Source organism: Liolophura sinensis, chromosome 3 (genome assembly GCF_032854445.1).
Source record: "Liolophura sinensis isolate JHLJ2023 chromosome 3, CUHK_Ljap_v2, whole genome shotgun sequence".
Taxonomy (NCBI): Eukaryota; Metazoa; Mollusca; class Polyplacophora; order Chitonida; family Chitonidae; genus Liolophura; species Liolophura sinensis.
In genome coordinates, this window is record NC_088297.1 from 12,693,039 (window position 1) to 12,705,474 (window position 12,436).

Here is a 12,436-nt window from a genome sequence, read left to right on the forward strand (position 1 = left end):
TCTGAAATATAAATACCGATAAATAACAAACCTTTGATAAACTTAAGAACAAAATTTTTCGGCGAAATACTTCCGTTACTGGTTATACAAGGAGTGATCGATTAATTACTTGAATAACTTAATGACTAATTGACAAGAAAGACCATGTTCAAAATAATTTCAATCATTTGAAGCTCAGTGCATGAGTAGGAGAAGCCCAAGTACTAGGAGTATCACACGTGCCTTGGCAATGTTATCTTTCACTACGATCTTTCACTGATGTTTCGCACAGATGGTTAAGCATATTGCAAAGCCACTGCATGAGTATCTCACGTGACCTTGAACGCACTCCTTGGTCGGAAGACCACTTTAGACGTTGCTAAAAGCGCTATTAAATGCTTGTTGCCATGCACCGAGACTTCCGGAACAATGGAGGTGAAAGAATCTTACGTATTTCTTGTCCCAGACTGTGGTTTTATCAACACTCCCCTGCGTCTGCTGGGCCATAACTTGCCCCCAGGGAATATATAGAAACCCCAAACATTGTTGAGAGGGCGATTGGCTACAGGGCTTTTTGAAATATTTCACTTCATGACAAGTTGCACTTTCTTGTACATACATTGTGTGGCGGGTCATACACTGAATAATTTATGTTTTTGTGGTCTAGACGTTATCGTCCTAGTGGAGCACGTTGACCCAGACCGGGCCTCACAACATTGAGATCGCTGTGACCAGCTCATCCTGGCTTCCTTCCCGGTCGCACGTGAGAGGGTCTGTTGATGGTAGTGTTTCTCCCGCGTTATAACGCTATGCGCTTTTTTGTATATGAAATATTCTGGAGTACGACGTAAAACACCGATCAATTAAATAAATAAATAAATATTGGACTTTAAAACCTGCCTGTTATCGATATCGATCGCCTACAGAGCTGAGCCTGGTACAAACCACTTTAGATTTTTAACATCCCACGTAGTACCATGGGTATAAATCATTTAGCCCTTAAAACACATTTACAAATGCCTCTTAGATGTTTTCCGAAATCAGACAGTTTGGGTTAACTGAGTGCACCAAGTACGAAATAAAATAGACTTTCGAATTAACGTGTTGTTATGTTCCCAAGAGATCGTTTCGGGAGTGTGGAGGTTCATTTGGCAAAGGTTTTGACGTAACTCACTGGCTCCTGACCAAATCCGTAGCAGGTTCGAATCGAGCTCTCGCCATTCAGCTGCTACTCTACGTCAGGTGGTTTGTCAGGTACCTGGCGAAGGTCGGTCTTTTTTTTTGGGGGGGGGGGGGGCTTCATTTTTAATTGCTGTTGTTCTTTTGTTTTTTTTTGTTGTTTTTTTTTGTGGCCGAGCTCTGCTAAATTTTCTTCACCCATATACCTGATCACTGTCATCTAAGTGAAATATCACCATGTTGAACACCAATCAAATAAATAAATGTAGCTGCTCAGTACGGTCATCATTACGATTGTTACTTTATACCATGGAATATAGGTTAATCTGCAGGTGAAATTAAACACTGCTTGAGGGAAAGGTGTCATGTTTATATCCTTATCCAGTTACTTAGCCGTGAATGTTCGATCTTCTGTTCGAATGTTCGATATATTGAATATATATGGAACGTTCTGGAGTAGGGGCCTAACTGGCTTAGTTGTTGCGACTATCGGTCCCTTATCCAGAAAGATCTCGTGTTGGAATCCAGTTCTCGCCGTTTCCGGCGATGCTTTATAGTGGGACTATAGCCATAAACGGCATTCAAATAAATAAATATTAGGTCAAGAGGTTTGTCAGGTACCTGTTAGGTCGGTAGGCTTGTCATGAAATCCTAAGGCAAATCAAGATATTAAAATGAAAACACTTTAGGTAAGTTTAGAACTGAAAACTATTTTTGTAGTTAAGAATAATACTGAAGTTTAACAAGCGTAATGATAATCCATGAGCAACAATCGACTTGCCATGGGCATAAACACCAAAAATACATGTACCAATCCATGATGGAGAAATACCTAAGACGAGTAGTTACCTTGGCTTTCTATGCTGACTACGCTATTCGATCGGGACGCAGTTTCTCTTTTGCACGGTGTGTATTCGTCTTCCCACAGTTTCGCGCGCAAAGAAATGACCTTGGCCTGGCAGAGGTCAAGGGTCGTTGACGTCACCACGATGTCTTGGAAGGCTTCGGATAATTTATCGTCATTGTGAAGCTTCCATGTCTTCTCCAGCGCCTCCACGTTGTCAAACGACACGGCCAGGACAATGCCTACGAGCAAAAGGCATTCAATACTTCATACAAACTTTAGGCCTATTTAGTTAGTTATTTAGTTGTTTAAAGCGGTACTCAATATAAAAGTCTATGGGATGGAGAGTGAAACAAGAGCAGCGCCGACAGTGTGATAGTTGGGAAATGGTCACACGTATTACCGGTGAAATCTGTCCTCTTGTCAACTTACCTCAGTCCCGACTGTTCATGTATATACTTAAAACACAGCAAGGTACAGCCCTCTTAGCATTATTAGATTTAGAAAAATCAGGTAAAAATTAAATTGCAGTAATGTGAATCACACGCCAGTGGTCTAGTATTACTCAAAATATTCAATACCTGATACAACACCGCATTAAAACAATGAAAAGGGACCAGGTTATAGGGAATGCTTTCACCTGTAAATTTTCCACTTACACTCTAGCGGCTAGGGCCGAGTTGTTCGAAAGCATATGACCTAATACTGGTATTAAGTCACTATTTATTTTGTTAGATTTCAGCCAGCCTCACCAGCCAAATGTTGTAAATCTTGTATCAAGTCTTCAAACAGTTTTGAACAACCGGGCCATTGGGGTTAAACATGATCACCTTTCTCAAACCTCTCCAGTATGACATGTCTCAGGACGTTTTTCTTTTCTAGGCCGCCTTTGATGGCGAACAGGTGAACGCTTTGTAGATACTCGTACAGTTTATCCATGACATTAACCATGAAGAAATGGTGTGAACCCCAGTCATGTGGCTTGACGGGTGTGGCGTCATACGCGTCCAGGTAGATGCCAATCTCACCTGAAATAATGTGTATTATAATGACAGCATGGAGAGTAAAACCAGAGTAGCGACGACAGTGTGATAATTGGCAAATAGTCACACATACCGGGTGAAATACGGCTTCAGATACCGGTTTCAGATTACCTCAGTTTTTATTCTAATATGTCAATACTTAAATAGCAGTAGATTACATGCCTCTAGCATCATGGCTTAAACAGAATTAGATAATAAGAAAATTTATGTTAATTGCAGCTTAATAGACGTCACTTGCGTGGATTTCTCAAAATATTGTGCTACGATCGCATTCATCAAACAATCACATCAAAATAATGCAAATAATGTTACAAATTTTTCTTTTGTTTTTTCAGTTTTGTAATCAGTGTGAATATTAAGCTCAAATCTTTGACATAAATTTAATCTCGAAGGCAAGTGAGTTTAATATCATATTGTTTAGCTGATTAGTGTTGAACGCCTATTACTCAAGGTTATTTTACAGCTAGGAGACAGAAACCATCCAGATCATTAATGAAACCAACGCACGTGGTTAGTTACCTGGCAAACCGCCTGACTTAAAGCCGCATACAAATCAGCCGGAGTCTGTTTCGAACCAACGACCACAGTGCAGCCAGTGGTCCTCTAGCAGAGGCCAGGATGAGCAATTACGCCAGCTTCTACATCGTGCAGCTTTTAAATTAATAAGTTGTGATTATTTTGCTTTAGTTTCACATTTGAATTTATTTATTTATTTATTTGATTGATGTTTTACGCCGTACTCAAGAATATTTCATTTATACGACGGCGGCCAGCATTATGGTGGGAGGAAACCCGGCAGAGACCGGGGGAAACCCACGACCATCCGCAGGTTGCTGGCCGCGCTCTTGAAAACCCATGCCAAACAGCGGCGTGTATTTATAAGCACATCTCAAGCATATAATTACCACAAAATATCACAAAGAGGAAAAATAAATGACCGATGTATAACGTGCACTCAAAAAATAATTTCTTAATTTTATAAGAAAGTATGTTGCCTGAGTGATGGTTAAATGAATTCTGTTAAATATTACTGTGTTATATTCAACATAATATTGTGTTTCTATGTTTAACTAATAGAATATATCTGCTATATATATTGAACGGAATAATCTGCTACAATAACCATATTCTAGCATCACTCAGACTTTCTGTCAAATTCAACATTTTCTTGGAGAGTGGAAATACCTGGTTCGATAAAACTTTTTCACAATAAAATACATAGAACATACTTTTATGTTTGCATTAATCAGGTAATTTCAAGACAATCCCAATGTGGTGAAGCGAAATGTTACACATTTACCTCAGCCTATACCACGATATAACCATTCTAGAATATGGGCTGATATCATTGAGGTTTCCCTAATCATGCAGCAGATATTACCAATCCTCAGAGTTTTGATTAATGATTTTCTTTCATTTATTTATGTATTAATTTATTTACTTATTTATTTGATTGGTGTTTCACGCCGCGTACTCAAGAATATATCAACCATACGACAGCGACAAGCATTCTGGTTGGATTAAATCCGGCACAGCCCAGCTGGAAAGCCACGACCATCCACATGTCACTTTCCGTTCATTGCACAGACGGCACTTTTGGTGTCATCATCATCAGTGAAAAATAGATTAAACCTACCTTTCTTTCTCTGGAAAAATGGACGTGAGTCATCTTTTGGTTCTATCACTTTATCTTCCATTCTATGTCTAAAAGTATACACAAAAATGTTTGCGTTTTGAAAGACATTCGGAATGGAGTTTACAATGGATCGTACTCCCACATAAATATTTATTTTTTACATTGGTGTTTTACGCCATACTCAAAATATTTCACTTATACGACGGCGGTGAGCATTATGGTAGGAGGAAACCGAACAGAGCCCGGGGGAAACCCACGACCATCCGGAGGCTGCTGAGAGACCTTCCCACGCACGGCCGGAGAGGAAACCACCTTGAGCTGGACTTGAACTCACAGCGATAGTCTCACAGAAGAGATGAATAAAATGTGACTGTGTTACTATGTATCTTTGGCATATTTTGATGCCTGAGAACTTGGCATGTTTTAATCTGTCGTGTACATGTGAACTGGGGAAAGCTCTGCGGGTATTGACGTATAATTTTGTTATGTTCAAAATCTGAACGTGGGTTATTGCTCTCGTTTGTCGTAGACTTCTTCTTTAGGTGTAGACAAGTACATCTGCATAAGTATGTTCGTTGTTTTTTATGTACGTGGGTAATGCGTTCAACTTCGACTAGTGGTTAGTGCGAAGTTATCGTAGACAAAGTATAACCAGATAAAGTATAATCAGACAAAATATAATCAGACAAAGTATAACCAGGCAAAGTATAATCAAAGTATAACCAGACAAAGTATAATCAGACAAAGTATAACCAGGCAAAGTATAACCAGACAAAGTAGAATCAGACAAAGTAGAATCAGACAAAGTAGAATCAGACAAAGTAAAACCAGACAAAGTAGAACCAGACATAGTAGAACCAGAAAAAGTAGAACCAGACAAGGTATGATCAGACAAAGTATAATCAAAGTATAACCAGACAAAGTATAACCAGGCAAAGTATAACCAGGCAAAGTGAAACCAGACAAAGTATAGCCAGACAAAGTATCATCAGACAAAGTATAATCAGACAAAGTATAATCAAAGTATAACCAGACAAAGCATAACCAGACAAAGTATAATCAGACAAAGTATAATCAGACAAAATATAATCAGACAAAGTATAACCAGGCAAAGTATAGCCAGACAAAGTATCATCAGACAAAGTATCATCAGGCAAAGTATAATCAGACAAAGTATAACCAGACAAAGTATAACCAGACAAAGTATAATCAGACAAAATATAATCAGACAAAGTATAACCAGGCCAAGTGGAACCAGACAACGTATAACCAGACAAAGTAGAACCACTCAATGTATAATCAGACAAAGTATAACCAGGCAAAGTAGAACCAGACAAGGTATGATCAGAAAAGCATAATGAAAGTATAACCAGACAAAGTATGATCAGACAAAGTATAACCAGGCAAAGTATAACCAGACAAAGTATCATCAGACAAAGTATCATCAGACAAAAGATAATCAGATGAAGTATAACCAGACAAAGTATAACCAGACAAAGTATCATCAGACAAAGTATAACCAGAAAAAGTATAACCAGACAAAGTATAGCCAGACAAAATATAATCAGGCAAAGTATAACCAGACAAAGTATAATGAGACAAAATATATACAGGCAAAGTATAACCAGGCAAAGTAGAGCCAGGCAAAGTATAGCCAGACAAAGTATGATCAGACAAAGTATAACCAGACAAAGTATACCAAGACAAAGTATGATCAGACAAAGTATGATCAGACAAAGTATGATCAGACAAAGTATAACCAGACAAAGTATAAACAGACAAAGTATAAGGCAATAGTCCTCAAGCTTCACTGATGACGTAAAGTTCATCAAACGCTCACCCGTCACAACGGCAATAGTCGTAAGGGGTGTATATGTCAGTTCGGTTGACAAATACATGATTAGCTTCAAATGACACACGATCAAAGGCTGGACACGCTTCACTGCTATACTGTCCAAGTAAACACGGATCTATCACATGTCAGACGAAGGTAACACAACATTGTGACACCGAGCGAATTAAGACGGTCGATGCCATACAGGTGCAATCGTGAACCAGACGAAAAATAACGTCTTTAGTTGTTAACGTGTAATAAAGTACAGGACTTTCGTCTAAGTACGAACCACGCTGCTGTGTTTATTATCTTGTGGGATTTACCTTATTCTGTACGCGATCATGCCAGTAAGTTTCCTGTGACGTCGGCGATCCATCTGTATGTCTGCTAATCCGTAATCATAAACACATGCGTTTACAGATCTTATTCCAACTTTAAAATATCTCTGGAGATATTCCTTGTCATCTCCGTTACACCTTTCTCACGCAAACGGATCGTTGAGATATACTACTGGAATAAAGTAACTGTGCATCATCTGCAGTTATGCCATGTTCTAATGAATTAAGATAAGAATATGATATTTGGTATTCTGTTTAATCACTGTTTAACTGTTGACAGGATAATCTCGAAATCTTTATGATTTGACACTAGGTATCATGACACGCCCTCGAAGAGATGTGGTGTCAAAAGTCAGTTCACAAACTCAATATCGTGTGTGTCCACCATTGGCGTTGATGCAGGCTTGACAACGACGACGCATAGACGACACTAAGCGAGTGAAGAAAGCTTGGGGAATGTTGTTCCATGTCTGAAGCAACATTTGTCCGAAATCACCTAACGTCAATGGCTGATTCGGGCCTTGACGTAATCGCCGTTCCATTTCATCCCATGCGTGCTCGATAGGGGACAGGTCAGGAGAAACTGCTGGCCAAGGGAGTACCGGAATGTTGTGCTGTCTCAAGAAATCCGTCACAACACGAGCGACATGTGGACGGGCATTATCTTGCTGAAATGTGATGTTACGTCCATGTCCTTGAATGAACGCTTGCAGAATGATCTCGTCCCTGTAACTCAGGCCTGTCAGATTGCCATTCACAATGACAAGTTGGGTCCGCCCATGAGATGTGATGCCTTCCCATACCATAACGCTGCCGCCACCAAACACTGGACGTTGAACAACGCACGCGTCAGCATACTGTTCACCAGGACGTGTGTACACCCTTGCCCTGCCATCTAAGCTGTCCAGATGAAATCTCGACTCGTCAGTGAACAGAACACCATCCCAATCTTGTCTCCTGTACCGTAGATGTTGTCTGCACCAGACAAGACGTGCCTGTCGGTGACGTTGGAGCAAAATCGGACGTATGGCGGGACGTCTGGGCCGAATGTTGCGCTCCCGCAGGCGGTTCCGTACAGTCCTGGAACTGATTGGGCGTAAGCCAGGAATGGTCCGAGCAGTCAAACTGGAACTCTGGAATCGATTCCTTAGATGGGTCAGCCGAATATGGTTGTCTTGCTGACGTGACGTCACACGTGGACGGCTGGACCGGGGCAAATCTCTCGTGTTCCCATTCTGTTGAAAACGTCGCCATAGAGAGGATATCGTGTTTCGATGGACACCAAAATGTCTGGCAACTTCATTCTGGGCCATTCCAGTCTCCAGCATACCCACGGCGCGGAGACGCTGATTTTCTGTAAGCCGTGGCATGTTGTACGCACAGTTTATGTTGAAGTTAACGTGTTTTCCACAACATTTAGAAGCTAAAGAATAATCAACAGTTGTTCAATTTTCGAAATCAGGTGTGTGAACTTCATGTGTCAAACATCATGCAGAATGTGAGTTATGTCATTATACACGAAGTGCACGTGCCACGCGCGATACGTGACATGACATTTCATGAAAAATGTTTGGCTAAATGTTTATTGACGGTTAGGTTTATAACTTTTCAAACATCTTTTGTTTTGTCCCATTTTCTGTGATGCACAGTTACTTTTTTCCATTAGTATATAATAGTGGTAAACCGTGGAGTGGAAGCGGTCAGTTAAGGGCATGTGTGTATAGTCCTCAATATATGTGGGTTAAATCCAGTCGTTTGTATAGAGACGTTGATAGAAATATAAAGTCTCGCTGAGCAACGCGCTATGTATGTATACATGCGGATCGATGGTCTCAGCAGGATTCATGGACAATGTCAGGGCTATACATGAACAATCCTCCTCACACATCAGAATACTAATCAGACAGTTTTGGAGTCCATGTCCATGGGCCCAACCGTTAAAACTGACAGATATAATTAAACACGTATAACGCAGAGAGTAAAGCCAAAGCAGCTGCGAGAGTGTGATAACTGGCAAATGGTCAGGTAACCGGTGAAATACGGCTCTTTGTCAGTTTACCCCAGTTGGGTTTTATTCTAGCTTTTCATGCAAATGCTTATAGCACCATAGTTTAGTCACTATTAGGTGAAAACGATGCGGCCGTACTCTTTGGATTTGTCAGCCTATTGCCAGGAGTCTATTTGGTGACAATAAGCAATCGATGACCACTCGTGGTGCCATCAGAGCAGTCTAACGTTTGCTGAAAGTGGCTTGTTTCGCAGCAAAACAGCACGCATTTCTCTACGTCACACGTACGAAAGTTAATAACTTGCCAATTGGCAGTGGTTCATCGGGGTACTTCGGTTTCCTCCTTCCATAAAACTAACCGTCTTCTTATAGATGGAAAAAAATCTCGTGAGTGGCGTTAAGCAACAACCCCAATCAATCAGTCAACCATTCAATCAATCATTAGATCTGACCATGACCATTCGATATGGAATTTCAGAGATGAGTTACACAGAAATCCACATGTAACGTAGACCTTGTCGTGCAACAAACCATATACCAGTTCCACGGAAATCTCGCGAGATCATAGATGAGAGTTGTTCCACTTCATTATTATTTATTTTGACCCTTATTTAACTATGCATCTGAATATAAAAAGCTGGCAGCAACCTGCGGATGGTCGTGGGTTTTTTTGCGTTAGCACAGAACAATGACTCAGGAGCCTCTCGCCAATGCGGTTGCCATGAGTTCAAGTCCTGTCATACTGGTTTCCTCCCAGTTACATGTGCGTATAAGTGAAATATTCTTGAGCACGGAGTAAAACACCAGTCAAATAAATAAATAAGTAAATATAAAAAGCATCTGATAATTGTTGATACATACGGAATACAGGAGCAGGATTCAGTCCACAAATGGTGATTTACTAACAGTGTAAAGTGACAGGCTTTCCCCGGCCCCTGTTTGTTACCCCTAACTCGCTCTGACAAGATTTTCCCGGAACTGGAATAGAGCATATGAGATACTGCAATAGTAGCGTGTTTGCAAAAGTGACACGTTTACAACAGCTGTCTGGCGGCAGGAAACGACTGAAGTGTAATGTAATCACTTGTCATTTTTGACTTATTGCCTCGTGTTTAGCTTTTAGATACATGGGAAAGCTTACGGTAACAGGACACGACCAAGTGGCGTCAAAAGTTTGGAGTCCGTGTGAATCACAGGTTACGTTAGATATTCAGTAAAGAGGTTTTCTACTGTAACGGTATTTGCGAGATCAAATATAGAAATGTCTGCACCGATTCCCCAGTTTAAAAAGAATATTTCTTTAATACAGTAAAAATGGCGTTAAAATCGACTGACCTAGAGTTCTCCCATGTAGCCCTGGAGGACAAGATAGGTTCGTATCGTTTAAAACACTAGAGCGATGACCGTTGTGAACGGAAAGCCTCTACTGTGTATAGTACTCATTCCACAGCTAAGGAAAATTTGGATGTAAAAGTGAAACCTACAAACATCCGCAGGTTGCTAGAAGATCTTCCACGAACGGCGGAGAGAAAGGCAATATGGACTTGAATTCATAGCCATCGCATTGGTGGCGCCTGGGTCATTGCGCCACGCTGGCACGCTAACCCTCTCGGCCACGGAGGCCCCTGGCAATATTGTAGTAAAAGAATTTAAGTGTATCTCTTTTAACCATTTAGGATACTGTATATACAAAGTAAATTTTAGGTCATGCACTTCGCATTTTAACTGATATTCCCTTTGTCGGTATTAAAAGCACCTGTTTCTTATTTGTGCTGATGTATACTGTTGTATTTTGCAAGGTGTTAGTTGAATACTCAAAACATTGAAGAAACTTCCCAAGTAAACTTCTCAAGTAAGCTCACAAAAGTCCGGGCTAGTTCTTTCTAGCTACATAAATGTGTTTGCCTCATATTCAAAACGCATTCATACGAGTTCATAATTGAATCGCACAAACATCTTACATTATTCTCAGCCTATGTTTTCTATACTTTAGAGCCCTGTAAACACATCCATACGATTGTAAACGAACACACAGAGTTATAATATCTGAATAGTCAGTGAGATATTTTAATGGTCACCGGAAGTACAACTGCTCAACATTTAGAATGGTAATAGTGAGGTCCCATATGTTAATCAGTCTCTGAAGAAAATTGCTCTCCCGCTGCGACATCAGGATATATTTTTTTCATTCTACTCAAATAAAGTAATGACAGTCAATGAAATCCCTTCCATGTTACCACTCGTTTGGTGGTTTACTCAATCAAGAATCTAGAGAACACGAGATATGTGAGTAATAAGGGACCGTCACAGAATTACACAGCATTTTCCTGTATAGACTGATTGCATGAAGAGATTTGTTTTACCAGATGTAAAATTTAAAACTTCGAGATAGTGCGCATGTCATGATCTCAGAGGTTCAAACTTGGAAAGCCTAGTCTGAAAACAACATATACTTGCTACCACTTATGTCCTACGAGCCATAATATGCCTTAACGTCACATTTTAGGTCAAATATGTCTTTATGCAATGGATATCATTTAACTAATTGAATATATATTTTGGTAAAAAAAAAAACCCTGCAAATCTAAAAAATAGGTGAAGGTTTTTTCAGGCATTGGTGTCGTTAATCTTTCTTATGACAGGTGTTTAAATTATCGATAATCATTTACTTTAAAGCGAAGGTACAATAACAAAAAAAGAACAGGCAAGCTTTGGCTTCAAACGCGTCAGCCACACCCCAGGGGAATCAATATCACACAGATACTTCTTTGTCAACAAAAACCCGGGCACCACGCCAAGTTCCACAGAATTGCTAAGGGCAGTTGTACAGTACAGTCTATGTTTTTGTGATTAACACAGAACACTCCATTCAACCAAAACACCCAGACCGCCTTGAGACAAGGTGCGAAATATTCTAAGATAAGAACTCAAACAGCGCATGCGCCTGTTACTAGTATATGGCTGTTACAATGAATGACTGGGGTTCTAAGCTACATCCGCCATATTTTGGCGGCATGGCGTTTAAAACAGTCAAGAACTGTCGTAGTCGGTAGACAGTCACAGACGGCGAACACTACATCCATCAGAGTTTTAATCAGAGGTTTAACATAAGCCTAAAACATATTCATGTATATATATATATCTGTCTCTCCATATAAAGTATTATACGATATGTAGTATGATCTGCATCATTATCTCAACGGAAAGAAAACAGTAAAATGAAGTATATGCCAGATTAAAGACCATTAACCATTGTCCAAGTAAATATTTTTGTTTTATCCTTATTTTATTTATTTATATTTTTCAATTTTTTTCCAAACGACTAAAACGGTTTTAAAACGTCTGCAGTTACCCATAGAATATCTTATCCATATTTTTTCCTGAATATAGTTCTTTAATGGTCCATTCGTTGAATGCACCCGTACCTCTCTACGTGCACATGCATTCTGAATGGTGAAATCTAGCAGGGTATGTGTTAAGTGGCAAAGACCTGTAACGTCACTGGCCCCGATATGGTCAGAATTGGCCACCGTAGAATCTGAAGTTTCAAATGTATTTTTCTAGGTTGAACAAAT

General features: G+C 39.9%; 1 protein-coding gene across 1 annotated transcript in view; it reads right to left on the minus strand.

The window, feature by feature from the left end:
- The window catches only part of LOC135464107 (uncharacterized), a 4,684-nt gene extending 984 nt beyond the window's left edge, over positions 1 to 3,700 (minus strand). The window contains exons 1-4 of the mRNA XM_064741597.1: positions 3,565 to 3,700; positions 2,833 to 3,030; positions 2,008 to 2,244; position 1 (exon numbers count right to left, since the gene is read on the minus strand). The exon at position 1 is cut by the window's left edge and continues 984 nt beyond it. Coding sequence (XP_064597667.1) covers position 1; positions 2,008 to 2,244; positions 2,833 to 2,953 — 359 coding nt within the window. The 5' untranslated portion in view covers positions 2,954 to 3,030; positions 3,565 to 3,700. The remainder of the gene's footprint in view (positions 2 to 2,007; positions 2,245 to 2,832; positions 3,031 to 3,564) is intronic.
- Positions 3,701 to 12,436: the final 8,736 nt, after the last annotated feature.